Source organism: Hibiscus syriacus, unplaced genomic scaffold, assembly GCF_006381635.1.
Source record: "Hibiscus syriacus cultivar Baekdansim isolate YM2019G1 unplaced genomic scaffold, ASM638163v2 tig00110828_pilon, whole genome shotgun sequence".
NCBI lineage: Eukaryota > Viridiplantae > Streptophyta > Magnoliopsida > Malvales > Malvaceae > Hibiscus > Hibiscus syriacus.
Genome location: NW_024062880.1, coordinates 1,377,159 through 1,399,358, shown reverse-complemented (window position 1 = coordinate 1,399,358; position 22,200 = coordinate 1,377,159). Strand labels below are relative to the sequence as shown.

Below are 22,200 nucleotides of genomic sequence, written 5' to 3'. Positions count from 1 at the left end.
AAAAAAAAAGTATATATGCATATTCAAAAAATTATTTTTTCAAGTAGGATAAAATGAATAGTGCATCGAAAGTTGGTCGGAAATAATGCACAAAAAAAAGATATTGTTTAAAATGATTTAAAATGTCATATGAGTTTATCAAATGATTTCACTGAAAAAAAAGATATTGTTCTCCTAAATTTTTTTGATCCGAATTTCTATATCTTTAAAATATGCGTTATCAGTAATTAAAAAATATTCTAATAAGATATTATCTTGCAATACAAGTTCAAAGGACAATGTGGGAGAAGGTGACACCAAATATATATTTAAGCCAATATTCTAATAATAATATTTTAAATAATTTGATAATATCAAATACGTAGCATTTAATAACATGCATGATATATTATAACGATGAATACGAGAAATTGATGAACAATATCTGCAAAATTTTATTTCCCGTTATTCAATCGCACTAAATCGGTAATGAGAAGTGCAAAGAGGGAAATATTAATCAGAAATAATGCACAAAATCTGCACCTAAGGGCTAAAATTACGTTGAATTCATGTTCAAGGACATATTGGCATGGTTATTAAGATGTTAGCTATTTTATTAAAAAAACAAAATCATACCTATTTTATACCAGGCGAGGAGATGGCATGGAAACTGACAGCACCTTCAACCATACGTACAAAGTAAGCCCCTTTGATTTAAGATTTTGTTTGCTATTTTGTTGGATTCCAAATCTAAGATAAATTTTCTCTAATTTATTTGATTCACTCATCCTGGATAAATTTTCTCTGATAATAATTTCTAGTGTGAGAAAGAAAGATGGGTTCCGTTGAGTGTTGAAAGTCCAAGTTAATTGTCAAACTTGGAGGCCCCGAAAGTGCACAATTAATGGCACCAAAATAAGTAGCCAGCAATTGTGGAAAAATTTATAAGGGTAAAATTACACTTTTAGCCCCCTAAACTTTAGGGTATTTACAAATTAGTCATTATGATTCAATTATAAATATCCTAGTTTATTTAGCTTCAAAACCATCCCAAAGCATTCTAGCTTTCTTCCAATACTAGAGAGAATTTAGAGAGTTTTTTTAGAGTTGTTTTCTCCTTTTTATCGAGAGAGAATTATCCTTATTTTCTCCTTGGTAGATCGAGAGAGGTTGTAATTCCTATTTTCTTATAGTGAAATTCTTCTACCGTTGCCCGTGGTTTTTACCCTAAATATTTTAGAGGTTTTCCACGTAAATTTTGTCTCTTTTATCTTCATTTTTATTTTCTCAAATTATCAGTTGCGATTTTGCTCTATCCGATAGCCTTCTTCCGCAACAATTGGTATCAGAGCCAGATTTGAGTGTGTAATATCTGCTTATTGTCTTTGTGGTTGCCACCAAAAGGTGGATCCTCCAACATAAGAAAGTAAGAAGGTATTACCCATTCTTTGAAGGTTCCAGAGAACTATTTACGATAGTGAAATAGTGGGAGCTATCCGTAATAGAAGTTATGACAACGAAATTTGATATTAAAAAATTCAATGGGAGAAATTTCTCATTGTGGAAATTAAAAATGAAGGCCATCCTGAGAAAAGACAGTTGTCTAGCAGCTATCAGTGAAAGGCCGGTGGATTTCATAGATGACAGCAAATGGAACGAGATGGATGGAAATGCTATGACAAACTTTCATCTAGCATTAGCAGATGAAGTATTGTCAAGCATCGAGGAGAAGAAGACAACTAAGGAGATATGGGATCATCTCACCAAATTGTACGAGGCCACATCGTTGCACAATAAAATTTTCCTTAAGAGGAAATTGTACACTCTCCGGATGTCAGAATCTATTTCAGTGACGGAGCACTTAAATACACTGAACACTTTATTTTCTCATATTACATCCTTAAGCTGTAAAATAGGAGAACAAGAACGTGCTGAACTTCTACTTCAAAGTCTACCGGATTCGTATGATCAACTCATCATCAACTTGACAAACAATAATGTCACCAGTCTAGTCTTCGATGACGTTGCAGCTGCTGTTCTACAAGAAGAAAATCGGCGCAAGAACAAGGAATACAGACAAGTAAATCTGCAACAAACAGAGGCATTGACAACGATGAGAGGGAGATCAACAGAACGTGGCCAAAGCAGCAGTCACAAACATGGTAGATCGAAGTCGAGAAGCAAGAAGAATTTAAAGTGCTACCACTGTGGAAAGAAGGGTCACTTGAAGAAGGATTGTTGGAGTCTCAATAAAAACTCCAATCCACAAGGCAATACCGCAAACACTTCAGATGATGGAGATGCTCTATGTTGTGAAGCGTCAACCACCGTGGAAGGCAGAAAATGTTTTGCAGATATATGGCTCATTGATTCTGGAGCAACATATCACATGACCTCAAGAAGAGAATGGTTTCATCATTATGAACCTGTCTCAGGAGGATCTGTGTATAGTTGCAATGATCATGCCTTAGAGATCGTTGGCGTGAGAACCATCAAATTGAAGATGTATGATGGAACAATCAAAGTTGTTCGAGATGTGCGACACGTGAAGGGCCTGAAGAAAAATTTATTATCCTACGGATTATTGGATAATAATACAAGCAAGATAGAGACACAGAAAGGAATCATGAAGGTGTTCCGTGGAGCGCTTGTGGCGTTGAAAGGCGAAAAGATAGCAGCAAACTTGTATATGCTGAAGGGAGAGACTTTGCTAGAAGCAGAAGCCTCTGTTGCCTCATGTAGTTCAGATTCTGCAATGCTATGGCATCAGAAACTTGGACACATGTCAGAACAAGGAATGAAAGTCCTTGTGGAGCAAAAACTACTTCCAGGCTTAACAAAAGTATCACTTACTTTGTGTGAGCACTGCATAACAAGTAAGCAGCACCGGTTGAAATTCAACACATCAAATTCTAGAGGCAAAAGTGTTCTAGAATTGGTTCACTCTGATGTATGGCAAGCACCAGTTACATCCCTTGGCGGAGCAAAATACTTTGTCTCTTTTATTGATGACTACTCCAGGAGATGTTGGGTGTACCCTATTAAAAAGAAGTCAGACGTGTTTTCAACTTTCAAAAACTTCAAAGCGCGGGTGGAACTTGATTCTGGAAATAATATCAAGTGTTTCAGAACAGATAATGGAGGAGAATACACAAGCGAAGAATTTGATGACTTTTGCAGGAAAGAAGGCATCAAAAGACAGTTCACAGTGGCGAACACTCCTCAACAAAATGGAGTGGCAGAGCGGATGAACAGAACCTTGTTAGAAAGAACAAGAGCAATGTTGAGAGATGCAGGCCTAGAAAAATCATTCTGGGCAGAAGCAGTCAATACCGCCTGTTATTTGGTGAATCGAGCTCCATCAACTGCATTAGAGCTGAAGACACCAATGGAGATGTGGACTGGTAAACCAGCTGATTATTCAAACCTCCATGTATTTGGAAGTGTCGTATACGTGATGTACAACTCCCAAGAAATTTCAAAGATGGATCCAAAATCTAGGAAATGCAAATTCTTGGGGTATGCTGATGGAGTAAAGGGGTATCGCTTGTGGGATCCCACTGCCCACAAAGTGATCATTAGCAGGGATGTTATCTTTGTAGAAGATAAGCTACAAAGAAAAGAAGACGATGATAACGCTGAAAAGTCAGAGACTACTCAGATACATGTGGAAAAAGAGTTTGAAGAAGGAGATTCTTCTGAAGCAGAACCAGCACATGATGAACAAGAACCAGAGAGTTCTGAAGCTCCAACAACTCATCAATCAGATCGTGTGAGAAGACGTCCTAATTGGCACTCAGATTATGTTATAGAAGGTAATATTGCATACTGCCTTTTAACAGAGGACGGTGAGCCATCAACATTTTAGAAGGCAATAAACAGCTCAGATGCTTCACTGTGGATGATGGCGATGCAAGAAGAAATTGAAGCCCTTCATAAAAATAATACATGAGACCTTGTGCCACTACCACAAGGAAGGAAGCCAATTGGTAACAAATGGGTCTTCAAAATCAAGCGAAATGGTGATGATCAAGTGGAGAGGTACCGTGCAAGACTGGTGGTCAAAGGATATGCTCAAAAAGAAGGAATTGATTTCAATGAAATTTTTTCTCCTGTGGTTCGACTAACAACAGTTCGAGTTCTCTTGGCAATGTGTGCTACATTGAACTTACATCTAGAGCAGCTAGATGTTAAAACAGCTTTTCTTCATGGAAATCTTGAAGAAGAGATTTATATTCTCCAGCCTGAAGGTTTTGAAGAAAAAGAAAAGAAGAACTTGGTTTGCAGGTTGAACAAATCTCTGTACGGTCTAAAGCAGGCGCCGAGGTGTTGGTATAAGAGATTTGATTCCTTCATTATGTGTCTTGGATACAACAGACTTAATGCAAACCCTTGTGCTTATTTCAAGAGGTCTGGTGATAACGATTTTGTTATATTGCTGTTGTATGTAGATGACATGTTGGTTGCAGGACCCAACAAAGATCATATTGAAGAATTGAAGGCACAACTGGCTAGGGAATTTGAAATGAAGGACTTGGGATCAGCAAACAAGATTCTAGGGATGCAAATTCACCGAGACAGAAGTAATAGGAAGATTTGGCTTTCACAAAAGAATTACTTGAAGAAAATCTTGTCACGATTCAGCATGCAAGATTGTAAGCCAATTTCTACCCCTCTTCCTATTAACTTCAAATTATCCTCCAGTATGAGTCCTAGCAGTGAAGAAGAGAGGATGGAGATGTCTCGAGTACCATATGCATCTGCAGTGGGAAGTTTAATGTTCGCTATGATATACACAAGACCAGACATTGCACAAGCAGTGGGAGTGGTTAGTCGGTACATGGCGAATCCAGGCAAAGAGCATTGAAATATAGTGAAGAGGATCCTGAGATACATCAAAGGGACCTCAAATATTGCATTATGTTACGGAGGATCAAACTTACTAATCAATGGGTATGTAGATTCTGACTATGCAGGGGATTTGGATAAAAGCAAATCTACTACAGGATATGTGTTCAAAACTGTTGGTGGAGCTGTAAGCTGGGTTTCAAAATTGCAGTCAGTTGTGGCTACGTCAACAACAGAGGCGAATATGTAGCAGCTACACAAGCCAGTAAAGAAGCAATTTGGTTGAAGATGTTATTGGAGGAGCTTGGGCACAATCAAGAGCATGTTTCTCTTTTCTGTGACAGTCAAAGCGCCTTGCATCTAGCAAGGAATCCAACATTTCATTCAAGGACAAAACACATACGAGTTCAGTACCACTTCATTCGTGAAAAGGTGGAAGAAGGAACAGTAGATATGCAGAAGATCCATACCAAAGACAATATAGCAGATTTAATGACAAAGGCGATTAACGCTGATAAATTTACTTGGTGTCGATCCTCTTGTGGCCTGTCAGAAACGTAAGCAACATGATGGTATAAGGTAGAAAGAATGGTGTGAAGATATGATTGTTCCAATCAAATCTTCAAGTGGGAGATTGTTGAAAGTCCAAGTTAATTGTCAAACTTGGGGGCACCGAAAGTGCACAATTAATGGCACCAAAAAAAGTAGCCAGTAATTGTGGAAAAATTTGCAAGGGTAAAATTACACTTTTAGCCCCCTAGACTTTAGGGTATTTACAAATTAGTCCTTATGATTCAACTATAAATACCCTAGCTTATTTAGCTTCAAAACCATCCCAAAGCATTCTAGCTTTCTTCCAATACTAGAGAGAATTTAGAGAGTTTCTTGAGAATTGTTTTCTCCTTTTTATCGAGAGAGAATTATCCTTATTTTCTCCTTGGTAGATCGAGAGAGGTTGTAATTCCTATTTTCTCATAGTGAAATTCTTCTACCGTTGCCCGTGGTTTTTACCCTAAATATTTTAGGGGTTTTCCACGTAAATTTTGTCTCTTTTATCTTCATTTTTATTTTCTCAAATTATCAGTTGCGATTTTGCTCTATCCGATAGCCGTCTTCCGCAACATTGAGGAAGAACCATTTCTATTAGAGAATGGAAATAGCAAAGTTTCCAGCAAGGAGAGCTGCCATGGAAAGACTTTAATCACCATGTCGTCCGATGCTCCGGAATTTCCTCGCCAATCTTCAAGATGTGGTTTTAGGGACTAAACTCTCGGTTGTGCTGCCCGTTATTCCACTCGCCTTTGTGGCTCGGTGTTATGGCTTTGGAAGAGTGAGTTCGTATTCTCACTGTTTGTTTATATTCCTCAATGGAAGAACTGCTAACGTTTATGATCGTTTTCTGTAAAACAGTCCTGGGTTTTTGCATTGAGTTTGCTTGGAGTCTCTGCATTGGCTGAACGAATCGGCTTTCTCACAGAGTAAGCCAGATTTTATATATACTTGTGCTTGATCGTGTGTGTGTGTATATATTTATGACTTGATTTCTTCCTGTTTATCTTGTTTTCCTACATTGCAGGCAAATTGCTTATTACATCGGTCCAGCAGGTACGTCCATAAAACTATTTTTAATTTTTACTCAAGTTTCAAGAACGATTAAAGTTGTGTTAGTTTATTTATTAGCGAGTCAAAGAAAAAGGTAAACTATGCCATTAGTCCTTATTGTTTAATAATTTACAATTTGAACACCAAAGTTAATCTTATATTCAATTTAGTTCCTATTTTTACTGATATTTAAAATGTAAAAAAAATCAAAAGAAAATGAGAACCGAGCAAACGAGATCATAAACTAGTTGATAAAGGAGCTTATAAATGAGCCAATAAATTAGTTTGTTCGTGAACATAAGCTAACTGAACACACCTTTGTTCATGTTATTTAACTTAATAAACAAACATAAACAACGATTGTTTTTTGAACGTTGTGTTTATTTACAGTCCTATGTTAGACTCAGACACGGACACAGAATTTTTATGATGAAATGGAATTTTTAAGTTCATAACTTGATGTGAAGTACAAGTTTTTAATGTTGCAGTGGGAGGGTTGGTGAATGCAACCTGTGGCAATGCCCCTGAGCTGATCATAGCAATTTTTGCACCAAGGCAAAATAAACTAGATATGGTCAAGTATTCCCTGCTGGGCTCAGTTCTATCAAACATGCTTTTGATTCTGGGGACCTCTGTCTTTTGTGGAGGTATTGCCAATCTCAGAAAGGGGCAGAAATTCAATCGAGTAAGTTACTTGCAACACAAATTATTTCATGATTTCTACATATTTGGCTCAAGAGTTGAGGCTGATTTCGATGTTGAACGCTTTGTTGGATTCGACAGAGACAAGCCGAAGTGAATTGTCTTCTGCTGCTGCTTGGATTGCTGTGCCATTCGCTGCCATTGTTGTTTCGAATGGGTGGGGGACCGGCTGCAGTCATGGCCGAACCAACACTGCAGTTGTCGACAGCCAGCAGCATTGTAATGTTGATAGCATACTTTTCGTACTTGGTCTTTCAACTATTCACACACCAGTAATTCTTCGAAGCTGAAGAGGTAGTTCGATCGATGTTCATCAGTTTTAAAAACTAGTCTAATGTGAACTGGATATTTTAAAGGTATACATATGAAGCTGATATTGTAGAGTACACTTTAGTTGATAAGTCAATTGAACAGGAACAAGAAGATGAGGAAGATGGAGAATCAGAAGAAGCAGCGGTGATCGGATTTTGGAGTGCAATTATATGGCTAGTCGGACTCTCCGCTCTCGTCTCTCTGTTATCCGAATATATTGTCGAGGTAATCATTGTTCCACCACCAGTTTCTCTTGCAGACTGTTATTGGCTACCCCCTACTTTCTTGTTAGTTAAACATGAAATGTGCCATATGGTGGCACTTACATCTTACAAGATATATTGTACTATATGCTTGTGTACTTGCTCGGACTCTTCATGTTTCTTAAATCACAGGACGCATCGAATTCATGGGGAATTTCCCTTAGCTTTAACAGAATGATTTTGCTACCTATCGTCGGGAATGCACCGGAACATGCAGGAGCGATCATTTTTGCTTTTAAAGACAAACTGGTAACGAGCCTGAGTTACTTCCTCTAGTTTTAGTCTCTAAAAAGATTAAACAAAATGTTGACAGATACTTTGAAACCATCAAACAAAAGCAGGATATTTCTTTACGTGTTGCATTAGGCTCTGCAACTCAAATCTCCATGTTCTTGGTACGAGCTCGTAAATCCTAATTCGAACTTGCAGTGTTTTTCAAGTTATTAAGAAGACCAAGCTTTCAGGTCCCTCTCTGCGTGGTTGCTGCTTGGACTATGGGGATTAACATGGATCTTAGTTTCAATCTCCTCGAAACCGGTTCGCTCGCTCTATCGATCGGTGCAGTTGTCTTCACTTTACAGGCAGCAACAACAACTCTTCATTTCAGTCATTCAGACACACACATATATGTACAAGGACTGATTCTGATACTGCTCTACTGTGTCATTGGAGCTAGCTTTTTTGTATCCAATATACCTCAAGTAAGACTGAATCAATTTACGGCTATTCATCACTTGAACACTCTTGTTTCTGACTGATTTTTATTGGGGTTTTTCTCATTTTTGACCTTAGACCTAGTGAACCTCACAGACCCTGCAACAAAAGGAGCCATTGATGCAATCTTCAGAGCTTGAGAAAGTAAGTACATTTTTCATACAAATGGGTCTCAAGTATTGAAGGTTAACCGAGTATAAATTGTTGGTGAATTACAGGGTTTGTCGAATATTATGATGAAATTCAACAGGGATGCCATCATGTATGTTTCTTGTTGATCTGAGCCTGCCGTAAAGCCGAGTGTTGACAGTTAAGATGAAGGTTTTGATCGGTATGCCATTGAAAAGCTTGATGAAGAAGACAGGCTGCAGTTCTCTGTTTCTCTTTGTAATTACGTTACTCTTGCGTGAGAGCTTATTGTTATTTGCCACACCACTCTTGACAACTTTTCTATTTAGAATTTTCATGCAAGAGGTTAAATGTATATGCTTAATTGTAATTATCAATATTTTATTTTTTTAAAATAAATAAAATTATGTTGTAGGAAATATACGTCCAAAGCATTTTAATAATATTTATTCTTCTAGATTAAATTTCACAAAACAATTTATTGTTAAATAAAATATTATATACAATAAGAATATTTTCTTCTAGATTATCCTTTTTATACTTTATATTTTAAATTAAGCAGCTGAGAATATTAAAGACGAATGAGATTTTTTTTAAGACAGTCCAACAAATTTCAGTTTACAGACCAAAAGTTACCCTTTCTTCTCTTCTTCGTTTCATTAGTTTTCTTCTTCTAAAATAAGTAATATCGATCAAATTTTATTTTTCTTACATGAATCCGGAATAGTATATTAATTTTGGAGATGACGTCATTTTTAATAAAATTCCGGGATTTGGTTGGTTAAGGAGCGAAGAAGGCAGATAGAAATACCATATTCAGACAAAAAGATTGAATCTTTTCAAAGCTTTCTTACAAAAAGTTAAAGCTCAGTTCATCCAAAAATGTCTGTCTCTTATACTCTGCAACTCCCATTCCCTTCAGGAATTTTCCCTTCTCGAAGAAACATCATCGACAAGAGATTAGGCAATCTCCAAACTCTGCACTCTTCTAAAGAATCTGGGCAACATACTGAAAATGATAGGTACTTTCTCCTTCATTCAAACCCTTGTTTTATTTTTCCTCAGTTTCCTGAAATTCAACAGCTTTTTTCAGCAGAAATAGTAGAAGTCAAGACCAAGTGATTTTAGTAGAAAGATATGGAAGTGGTACTATTAAAAGGTTGTTTTATCCCCCCCCCCAACATTTCATTCCCCTTAAATAAAATGTGGAATCTGAATGATTTCTGTGTTGATCAGATACGTGCTAGAAGATGATGGTTTGAAGATTCGAGCTTTTCTTGAAGAAAATGATCCAACAAGCAAAGAGTCCAATGGCTCACATTTATCTGACCCCAAGTTATCTTGGCTACCACCCATCCTCAAAGAATTTATCTTGCCTGCAGGTTTCCCAGGTAAACTAGCATCTAAGAACCCGACCTCACTCGTAAAGGAATTGGTGTTCTCCTATATCTCGGGTTGGAGCAGTTGCATCTTGTTTGTCCATAATGACTAAAAAAGATTGTGAACATCTAAGCTACTATCTTGTAATCACCCTATACTATTAAAAAAACATCTAACATTTCCTTCAATTTGTTCTTTTGTTTTTCATTTATTCACATATAACATCTTTGTTCTTTGTTTTGATTAATGCAGGATCTGTGTCGGATGATTACTTGCAGTACATGTTGTTACAGTTTCCCACAAATGTTACTGGATGGATATGTCACACTATCGTTACATCGAGTCTTCTAAAGGCATGTGAATCTAACTCCGGCCATTATCCTTTCTCGGGTATGTGATGTAGGATTTTTCACTCCCTCATTTTCGGCTCAAAAGAAGACAAAATGCTTTAAGACTTTAAAAGTTATTGCTTTCTATGGGAAGGGGTGTTAGGATTTCGGTTTTCCTTGGCGTGTCTAATTATAATTTAAATTCATTCGGTATCTGTTACTATGAATTTTGTATTGCCATGAGTGGTTTTTTGAGTTTCCAAGTTTGTAGATAAGGCTCCGATATCGCTTTTAGATTACCTTTTGTCTTAATGAATCTTTTGTTTGTCATTGCTACTCTTTCATTAAGCTTATGTAGAAACGAATTTTGTTCCCCGTGTTGCAGGTTGTCGGGGTTGGTTCTTTCTCAGGAACTGCTGCTGCTGCCTCTGCTGCTGCCATCAGGTAATTTTCCATGATCTAAGTTATCATTCCCTATGTGAAATCTTTATGTGCAAGCGTGTAATTCTGGAATGGAAAAGAATAATGTTTTTTCCAACTCTTCTGTGCGAGGATTCAACCGAGTATATAGTTTAGAGACAGCAAAAGAATCATGTTTTTCCTATCAACATAATATTTATGTGTCATTGAGCGATTTGCGTGACCGTTTGCACAGATGGGCGTCGAAAGATGGCATTGGGGCTGTTGGGCGCTTATTCATTGGTCTGGCAATTTTGTAATGAGCTTAAATTCGAAAAAGAAGTTATGTGAAGAAATTTATATATTACTATTGCACATTTTTCAGGTGGTCGATTCGGGAATCTCTTTGACGATGACCCTAAACAGTGGCGCATGTATGCAGACTTCATCGGCAGTGCTGGATGGTTTGTTTTCCGGTGTAGAGTTAAATTATAATAGAGTTGTTAGAGATCACTGAATATCTTAATTTATCTTGCAGCATATTTGATCTAACAACACAAGTTTATCCTGCCTATTTCCTGCCATTGGCATCTCTAGGCAATCTTGCGAAGGTATTGCTCTGGGCGTACTAGTTCCGGTACTCTCTATCTATAACAATCAATGCTCGATAAGAATGTATTTGATGTGAGCTTCTATGCAAGTAGAGTCAGTTTTATGCGCCAGTTTGAACTCGAGTGAAAAGTTTACGAATTGTTTCTTCATTGAAATCGTACCAGGCAGTAGCAAGAGGACTTAAAGATCCTTCATTCAGAGTGATACAAAACCATTTTGCAATCTCGGGAAATCTCGGAGAGGTGGCTGCTAAGGTAGTGCAAACATATAGATTGGTATCATGCATGCATCTTTGCCTGTACTAGTTACACGTAACATCGATTATGCGAACTAAACTTATGTTTGCAGTAAACTAATCGACCTTGATTTTTAGGAGGAAGTTTGGGAAGTAACTGCTCAGCTGCTTGGTCTTTCTCTCGGCATACTGATCCTGGTATGTTGTTTGGTTTCTCGGATTACTTTCTGGGTGGAGATCAAATTTACGAGCTACCATCAGCTTCTAGCTTCAACATGCTATATATGAATGTTGACAATAACAAATGCAGGATACTCCTGGCCTTGTTAAATCATATCCGGTGTTGGTATCAACATGGGCGTGCATGCGGCTTTTTCACCTATGGTTACGTTATTTGTCACTTTCAGCTCTAAGATTTAATACGGTATGTTCTTTTTCTTACCAGCAATATCCGGACAAGTACATAAGCTCTATGTTCTATATCGTAATTGTTTATGTACTCCTTGAATCAGTATGCTCATGCTGGCCATTGTTTGTTTTGGCAACACTAATCTTCTTTCATTTTGGGACAGATAAATCTTAAGCGAGCTCGTATTCTTGCACAGTCGCATGTTTTGCACTCTAGAGTGCCGGGTACGATTATATACCTTTCGAACCAGTGCTTGTATGAGGAATATATTGTTCCGACAGAAATGACCCGAATTTTTGTATTTGTCCCACCACAGGATGCAATGACTGCAACAGGGATGAAAATATTTTATCGTGGCAGCGATTCATAAATCCTCGGATTATTTTCAGTGTGCCCATGGAGGAGATGTTAGGTGGTGGGAGATCCATTTTGACGGTATTGCCTGATTATTTGCTGGTCATTTGTTAAAGTACTAATACGAACTTACATAATTCGGGCTGCTTTTTTCTTTTCTAGAACAGCTGAAAACTCTCCTTAGAATATATGCAAGGGAGAAATATATTCTCACGGTGAACCAACATCGAAAAGATTTCGAGGTTTTCGTTTCGTTCAAGGTATGCATGCTAAAACGAACTCGACGCATTATTATGAGATCAACTCTTAAGCGTAATCGTGTATAAAATTTTCTGCAGGCCGGTGCTACGAGTGTCTCCGTCTTGCGTAGAGTCTGGCAGACGTATTGGCTACACGATAACTTGAATGTCTCAGAAGATCTCTTTGATCAGCTTGCGAAAAGTTTGTCCGAGATGGATGAAAGGTTCGACGAGTTCGTTCAACAACTGGATAAATCTGGATGGGACATCCATCAAATTAGTTTGAGGGTCCCCAAGGAAATCTCCATTGATGAATGTTCCGTTTAATGCTCGGATCACGATGATCAACATGCCACGTTTTTTCACATCCGGGACCAGAGCTGCCTTGTTATGCCTGGAAAAAGAGTGATCAAAACAGAAACGATCTGCAAGTCGAGTTATCAGGCGATGATCGGAGCTAAATCGGTTGCAGCTGAGAGGCAGCTGCCCTGAAGGATCATTTCAAAGCATCAAATCCGTAATGCTGTATAGTCCAATCCTTACTTCTCTAGACATGAGTTACCATGATTCATATAGGATTCGAGTTTAATCTATTAACCTTATAGTATAATGGTAAAATTACACTTTGATCCTCCAAAAATATTATAATTTAATTTCGACCCCGATTCGAGTTTCATTTGCTATGTACCGTTTTGCAAGGAAATGGTTGCTTTGCTTGTGACACTTAGAGTTTGATTAAATGTTTGGTGGGGGTTGGGGTGTCCTTATCAGAACAAATAATTATGAAAATGGCACCAAACATAGTCTAGAATTATTTAGTTTGGTGAAGCGTGGCAAAATTTCCCACCATTAGCGACGATTTCTCCATTTGTTTTTTTAGCCACGAATACCAACGAATCTCAAAATTATAAAATAGTCATTAAATTTATTAGATTTTTATGATTTTTATAATGTAATAATGACTTTTTTATATTAATTTAATAATAATTATTATATAACTTTGAGAGAAACTGAGTTTTTGTACCTAATGAGGTTTGGGATTAGTGTTAGCACCTAATTAATTAGCTTTGTGGCGACAAACAGTATCTTTTGCTTGCTTTTTGTGCTAAGTTTTCCTTTATGTTCTCTCTTCAGCTGAAAATTATTGTCGCTAAAGCGTAAAAAAGGAACAAGTGGCGGCAAAATCATGTAAATTGACTCTAAAAATATTATGTTTAGTACTTCAATTATCATTTTTATAATGTTTTGGTCATCTAACTATATTTTTTCAAAATTATACCTAATATTATGTTTTAACCTATGTCGCACTGATATGTATACGATATAAATACGGGGATGAGAAACGACAACTTCTAAAATTATAAAGTACAGGCAAAGGTACAATAAATAAAAAATATATTTTAATATTTTAAAAGACATAAAAATGTCATAGATATTCATTAAAAAGTTCATAGTGACTAAAATTCTTTGATAAAAGATATAGATTATAGTAGGTGTAAATCAAATCTTCAGCACAACTTAGATTTACTTATTCCTCCTGAGTGGATGAAGGAATAAATACTTTAATTTCTTTCACAACAAAATAATGAAGTAGGTTGTCCAAGCATTTTGAAAAACGAAGATTAGAGCAATGGAATTTTAGCATCAAAGTTAGTCAACCAACTTTTTGATTCCGAAGAATAAGTCTTTGTAAAAAATTAAATCTTGATTAAAAAATCACATCTTAATTCATCTATATTCGTTTTTATTATTTAAATCTTAAAAATCATCTTGGGTATGCACATGAAGATCAAATATCATCCCGATATGTCCCTGAAAACCTCTTTGACTATCCAATTAATTTCAATCGTACCCCTTAAAAATAGGACGTCTCTAGTACGTACCAAATATGTACTTGGCCCGTACCCATGTTGGGGATGTAACGGGTATTTGGTACGGCAATAAGATGTTGTATATGTGCTACATATGTTTTAACTTCATTTTAGTTATTTACCATTAAAAGATTGGCGACGATATTGACATATTACTATAAGATAATATTATATTATCATTGAAAAAAACGTTAAAAATATCACGTCAACAATTTTGTTAATTTTTAAGGACATGTGATTAAAATAAAATCATGACGTAATGTTAGATATAATTTTAAAAAAATTAATAGTTAAATGACCAAAACGGAAAAAAATAATAGTTGGGATGCTAAAGGAATAGTTTATCCTATATATTATTAGGACATTTAAATAAAATCGAATAATTTTTTCCTAATTCGGCAGTGGCTTGAGAAGTGAACAAGTGTGTCTCGGCGGTGGGGATCCACGGTTTCACCCATCAAGACACGTGGCACCCGATCGCCATCATGGGAGCCGTTAGATCACATCATGCATGCTTTCCACGTGTCGTCTTCTTCTCCCCCGCCTCCCTTTTCCTTTATTTTCTAGTACACACTACACAGTCAACACTTAGGTGGTGTTTGTTTTTACAAAGGTAAAAAATCTGCAGTCTGCGGATCACATCTGCATGCATCTGCAGCAGAAGAGGTGGACCAAAAGTCTGCAGTCTGCAAGAAGAAAACTGTTTGTTTTTTAACGTCTGCAGACTGCTAAAATGAACTGAAATATAAATAAACTGATTTTTTAAACTTAAAAGAGTTTTGCAATACTGAGATTTAAATAATTTTAGTTTTACAATACTGAAATTTAAATAATTCATACAACTACAATAATAAATTATTTAAAATAAATCAATCAATATTTTAAAATAAATCAATCCATACTAATAAATTATTTAAAAATAAATTAATCCACACAACTACAATAATAAATCAATCTATATTGTAAAATAAATCAATACATACTAATAAATTATTTAAAATAAATCAATCCATACAAATAAATTATTTAAAATAAATCAATCCATACTAATAAATTATTTAAAATAAATCAATCCATATTTTAAAATAAATCAATTCATATTTTAAAATAAATCAATCCATACTAATAAATTATTTAAAATAAATCAATTCATATTTTAAAATAAATCAATCTATACAACTACAATAATAAATCAATCTATGTTTTAAAATAAATCAATCCATACAAATAAATTATTTAAAATAAATCAATCCATACGAATAAATTATTTAAAATAAATCAATCCATATTTTAAAATAAATCAATCCATACTAATAAATTATTTAAAATAAATCAATCCATACAACTACAATAATAAATCAATCCATATTTAAAAAAAATCAATCCATACTAATAAATTATTTAAAATAAATCAATCTATATTTTAAAATAAATCAATTCATACTAATAAATTATTTTAAAATAAATCAATCCATATTTTATAATAATTTATTTTAAAGTAAATTATTTTATAATAAATTATTTTAAAATAAATAACATTATTAAATTATTTAAAATTATTTTAATAAATAATTATATTTTATAATTGTTCTTGAAGAGGTTTGAAGACCTTTGAAGACATAAAATCAAGTATGCACTAAGAAGAGCTCGCACAGACGTTTGAAGAGCTTCTGTCTTCTAAAAAACAAACCGTCTGCGAAGCCTAATGTCTGCACGACGCAGACATAAGTAATTTGAAGAGTTTGCACAGTAAAAACAAACACTATCTTACTTTATTCTCACCCGCAGGTGCACACATTCCTCCATACACGCACCCCCATGGCAGTGACCAGAACTGGGTGACCTGGTATAAAAGGGCAAGAAAATATCAAGGGGGAAAACAAGAAATTACAATTACGTGTGCTCTGAGTGAAAGCTCAGCAAATTTTTTTAAAAATTTTCTCTTCAATCTCTCACACTCTTCACTCTTCAGCTTCTTCTGAATTGTAAAATTGATTTCGTTAAACAGAGAGTAAAGAGTAGTGATCTAAGATTCTGGTGATGTGTTGAATAGTTGTTTGAGGTAAATGGGTTGTTGGAGTTCTGGGATCTGAGCTGTGAATACAGAGTTTTTAGCGAAAGAAAGAAAGAAAACAGAGACGGGGAAATGAGGAAATCGTTCAAAGATTCTCTCAAGGCTCTTGAAGCTGATATTCAGTTCGCCAATACCCTGTAATTTCTTCTGTTCTCTTCTGGTGTTGAGCTAAAACTTGTTTGGGTCTTTAATTGTGGAGATTTAATTGTAATTTGATTAGTTTACATTTTCATTACTCTGGGGGACTTTAAAATTTCAGATTGGTGACTTTTACCATTGCCATGGCTCTATATTGATTTTTTTTCTTAATTGGAACTGTTATTGTGAATTTTGCTGCCTTATTTTGTACCCGTTGCTTAATTAAGTGGTTTTGTATTGTTTATTAGTGAAGGCTCGTACAGTAATGGGAAGTTAGTAGTTGTTCTTGTTCATCTTCAAGTTGAACCAATGACATCCACTGCCAGAAAAGGGAAGAACAGTCCGATATGGTTATATATCTGATATGTGTCTGATATGGTCCTATGGAAATGGTTTTTTTGAGCTTCTTCATGTATAGTATCTGGTCGAGGCAGTGACGGACGGGAATCTTAGTGAAATATATTAGAGATTTAGAGAGTGCGAAGTCACAAAATAATTTTAAGTGAGTACGAAATTAGATTATCCGAAGAAAATACAAGGAAACACTCAAATTATATAGGAATTTGAAAATTTTCAGGGGTGCGACTGCCCCGGCATACACTCGGTCCATCCCTGAGTGGAGGTCATATCCTCGTATCGAAGTCTTAAACAGGTGTTAAAGACAAGTGTCAGACGTTGGTACATTGAAAAATGAAGTTATGTCAGCATTGATAAGTAGGTGGTGGAGGAGGGACTACATTATACTATTATGTTCTTGTTGAATTCAATCACTGCATAGATATCTGAGTGGTGTGATCATTTCCATTTTTGTTCATCTTCTGTTTTCTCTGATATGAGTAATTTGTTCGAATGATTAGGGCTTCTGATTATCCAAGAGAATATGATGGTGCTTGCCTTCAGATGCGATTATCTTACAGTCCGGCTGCTCATTTCTTCCTTTTCTTCGTCCAGTGGACTGATTGTCATCTTGCTGGTGCCTTGGGATTGCTCCGAATTCTTATGTACAAGGTAATTTGCAAGTGCTTGTGTAACAAATCCATTTATGTCCCGGTGAAGTAGTAAGCGATAGCATTTCAAGGACATTAATTTGTAATGTTTTTTTCCCTCTGTAGGCATACGCTGATGGAAAAACCACATGTCTATCCATGAAAGGAAAGCTAGCATAAGAGAATTCTATGGTGTGTAAGAGGATTCGTTGTCATTGCTCATGAGTTCGATTAGTATATATCTTCTGATTTGGATTGTCATGACGGGTGATATTTCCTTCATTATTGCAGCTTCAAAGGGTGATTACGGATGTGGATGAGAGGAAACAGAAGGAAATTTGCGTTTTGAAGTTCAAGAAAAGGGACGAAATGAATAAAGGAAAGCTCTCCGAAATCGATTTTGAGAGAGAAGAAGAATGTGGGATTTGCATGGAGATGCACAGTAAGATCGTGTTACCCAATTGCAACCATTCGATGTGTATGAAATGCTACCGAACTTGGTAAGCTGTCTTACTACTTTTCTTTATGTTTCCTTTCCTTAATGTTATCAAGTAATTAGCATAGTGAGAACGATGAACATTAACGGTAAGCCACCCAAAGTTGAACATACATGATCAATATCAGCTAGACATCAAGACACATGAGGGTCTCAATTCTCAAGCTTTGTCGTATAACACTGCATTAGCTTTACTCAACTCCAGTGGGTAATACTTGTGTTTTTATGGTGTTTTTAGGGGAATAAAATCGCAGTTGTGCCCGTTCTGCCGGGACAGCCTGAAAAGAGTGGATTCAGGTGATCTTTGGATATACACGAGCACAAACGACATCGCTGATCTATGTTCGATATCGAGGGAGAACATGAAGCGTCTGTTCATGTATATCGAGAAGTTGCCGCTCATTGTCTCAGATCCAAAGATGGTTTATGATCCACAGCACCAACGTTTATCATTTATCATTTGCATTAGAAGTGTAAATAATTGTAGATAAAATTCATTGTTTCTTTAGTAAGTTTAGAAGCTCTTGTTTGCAATTAAGGTATGTTTGTGGTATTTGGTACTCATTTGATTGTTCATCATCATTGTCTATATGTATTCTTTGGTATTAAAATATTCTTTAATATGTTCCAATGTCAGAACTGGACAATCTTCTTTGTAGAACATTGTATAGAACTTTAAGAAAAATTATTTATGTGAATAAACTTTTGGGTAAATTACGTGTTTAGTATTTAAAGTATCAATTTAGATTCATTTTAGTACTTAAATGTTTTAAAAATATATTTAAAGTTTAATTTTTGTTTCATTTTAATATCTATCGTAAAAAAATTTTATTTTTATTTTTGTTTCATTTTGATATCTGTCATTAAAAGTTTTTATTTTATTTTAGTATCAATTCGTTAAAAATTTTAGTTTTTATTTTATTTTAGCATCAATTTATTTTAGTATCAGTTTTCAATTTATCTTTTATACATGTTTTATTTTATGTTATATTGTTTTTGATGTTTTAGTTATTTTTTATGTTACTAAAGTCCTAATATACTCTATCTCAACAAATAATTCTTCTCTCACATTAAATGAGTCGGTCTTTTTCCGAACACATTACTTAAAAAATTTTACCTTATAGACAACCCACAGGCAGCCAAAAGTCGATGAATCGGTCATCCTATTTCTACAGTTTCCCTACATTCTACGTATAGCTTGTCTAGCCTCTAGATTATAAGTGAAATATACCTAGTATGTTAATTGACTAATAGTTGCAAAAATCACTATGGAATAGGAAACTGCAAGGTGCCTATGATGGAACTGGGAGTCTTGGATTCTTGGGGCTTCAGTACTTGCATCATATGCATTCTGCAGATATGAATCGTTCAAATGACATATTTGCTCTCTTAGTGCATGGCAGTGTGAATACCACAGTAGGAGAGAAAGAAGGGCGCATGATGATAACCGGAATGAAGACCGTCATCCATATATTCTGTGTCGGGTGTGGCTCAATTGTGGGATAGAAAAATGTAAGAACTATTTTCTCGAACCGAGTTTGTTTCTGGTTTGGTTTCTTTCAAGGACTAGATGCAACAGGTAATTTCATGGTAACCATTTCTTTACCCTTTTCCCAACTGTGTGTGTGAGAGATTCAAGGAAGCTGCACGTGAGAAAACTCAGAAGTATAGAGAGGGAAAATTCATTCTATAATATCCGATTTTTTTCCGTCTTAGATTTTTTCAAAGTCGAAACATTTTATTGAAGTTGATTTTGAAATCCAAGACATCAGCTGACATGCAATAAATCTTCAAGAAAGATTCGAACCTTTTCAGGACATGATGTCTGCTTGATATATAATTATCTTTCCGTTAGATTTCCAACGAATTTTGAAACACCTCAATCGGATATCAGAAACTGAAGATATACTTATTTTAGTGAAGATAGTGCATGCAGAAAATTGGATAAGGATCTACGAGATTTTTTTTTATTACAAATTTTTAATATTTTTATTGAATATTTGTAATTAATTTCATCTTTATACTTTCTATTTAGGATAATTTATGATCTTTTTATTATTTCAGGATTTTTTATTTTAATTAGTGCTCTGGCATTAATGAAAATATGCTAAGGTATTCTCTTTTAGGGTTTTTGGGAGCTTATAAATAGGCACTCACCTTATGTAAATGACACGTTATTTTCGGGAGAAAAAATGAGTCCATCCAAACATTGTAAATTGAAATTACCGACAATAAAAAATATTTTTTTTTGTTAAAGATTATACTTTTTTTTTATCATAATCCTAATTTATTTTGTTTTATAGTGATAGATTCTTAAAGGTAAGTAATTTTAATCTTCTCTTTAATTTATACTCAAACTTTATTTTTAATACAATTTATTCACTCTTTATTTTAATTTGTTCAGTCTTTTTTATTCTACGCGTGCATTTTTTTAAAATTATTTGAATTATAATCTTAGCATGCTAATTAAATTGATTCTTTGTTTTGATTCTTTAAGTTTGTAAATAGTTTTCATTAAAGTTTTTTTTATTGATTGCATGGCATCTTTATTTATTTTGATAAGCATGATAGCCTCATCCGCATCACTTAACATTTTCAATAGAATTAAAAGGTAATGATCGTTTATTTTAAATTATCGAAGAGAGTTATCTTAATCCACTTGGGTAGTTCAATTCGATAATATAAAATGAACAAGTAACCTCCAGTGAAACCATTTAAAAACAATAATTTTTAAAATTGATAAGAGTGTAGAAAGGAAAATGTTTACATATTTAGATTTATCGAAAACAAGCTTCTCAACTCTATTCGGAGGTTTAGTTTCGGTACTTATAAATATCCTAACATCCTCTATCAATCTTAAAGCCCCAATAATTTCCATTAATAAAACTTTTGTTTGTTGCACGAACTTAGATAAATAAACACAATAATTATATAAATTTTTTTATTTCTTTCCAAATAAGGGAAAATCGTCACTCCACCTTATATTAGGTGGTGTTTCACTTTAGTTGAAAATGAGAGGGATGTCAGGCTACCTTATATTAGGTCATTAACTTTCCCTATTTAAATGCACAAATTGTTAAATTTCTTTTTAAAATTTTAATTAATTATAGAGCATTGTATTTGTTTAATTTAAAATGGATCATTAATTAAATTTAAATTTAAATTCATAACTTCCATTGCAAAGAAAACAATTAATAGATTAGGTATCGATTTTCGGGCATTGTGGGGTGTTAATCTTTCCCCACACGTAATTGACTCTTGAACTTGTTTTTCTTGAACGTAGACCTAAGAGTTGTTTTAATGTTTTTTAAAATTAAAATTTTATTAAAATGACAACATTTTTTTAATGATCCAATCACACTCTAAATAAATATTAGTGGCGACTCTCTCGAACCCATTTTTTATTTTAAAAGGAAAACCCAATTTTAGTCGCAACGAACCTTTAAAATTAATTTCTCAATTTTTCGGGACGTTACGACACATTCTTGAGAGGTATGATTTTTTTGTTTAATTTGGTTAAATATATAGAAAAAAGTAAGATTTTATATCAATAGAGATGTTATGTCAATAGAGGTGAATTTAGGAAATTATATTAAAAATGTAAGGATACAAAATTACATTATTTCAGTGTGAGAATTTAGATCATTAATAGAAAATATAGCCCAAACCATTTTACATTAAAGACTCATTCCTAGTGTTCGAACCCAATTCCTCAAAGATAAATAACAATTTTTTTACCATTAAGATTGCTTAGTTCATTGGTGTGAAAAAAATTCAATTATACGAAAACTGATCGAATCAAGTTTCAATTTTCTTTTCAAATCAAACTCGATACAAATATGGGAAGTTCTGTTGTACGAAAACCTTAATATACGGCTAAGGAAATGCGCTATCGGAATATCATTATTTTTTTAACATTTCCAGTAAAAAATTACCTAAAACATTAATGTTTTTAATATTTCTGATAGAAAAAATAATATTTTAGGTAGTCTTTTACTAGATATGTTAACAAACTTGGTAAAATGTCCAATAATAATATTTCTGATAAAAATAATAATATTTTAAGTAATTTTTAACAAAAATATTAAGAAATAATAACAGGCTACCCAACGTAATACTTCCCCGTACA

General features: G+C 34.5%; 1 protein-coding gene and 2 pseudogenes across 1 annotated transcript; all 3 read left to right on the top strand.

The window, feature by feature from the left end:
- The first annotated feature begins 5,516 nt into the window (after window positions 1–5,516).
- LOC120142357 lies at window positions 5,517–8,830 on the top strand (annotated as a pseudogene).
- A 584-nt stretch (window positions 8,831–9,414) lies between these two features.
- LOC120142399 (protein root UVB sensitive 5-like) lies at window positions 9,415–12,836 on the top strand. Its single transcript, XM_039157105.1, has 15 exons — window positions 9,415–9,571; window positions 9,655–9,708; window positions 9,786–9,940; window positions 10,182–10,282; window positions 10,644–10,702; window positions 10,914–10,960; window positions 11,043–11,121; window positions 11,196–11,268; window positions 11,434–11,523; window positions 11,643–11,702; window positions 11,815–11,928; window positions 12,077–12,137; window positions 12,230–12,348; window positions 12,435–12,527; window positions 12,606–12,836. Exons 1-15 carry the CDS (start codon window positions 9,432–9,434, stop codon window positions 12,831–12,833), a joined length of 1,473 nt encoding a protein of 490 aa, XP_039013036.1. The 5' UTR covers window positions 9,415–9,431; the 3' UTR covers window positions 12,834–12,836.
- Window positions 12,837–16,360: 3,524 nt separating this feature from the next.
- LOC120142365 lies at window positions 16,361–18,572 on the top strand (annotated as a pseudogene).
- Window positions 18,573–22,200: the final 3,628 nt, after the last annotated feature.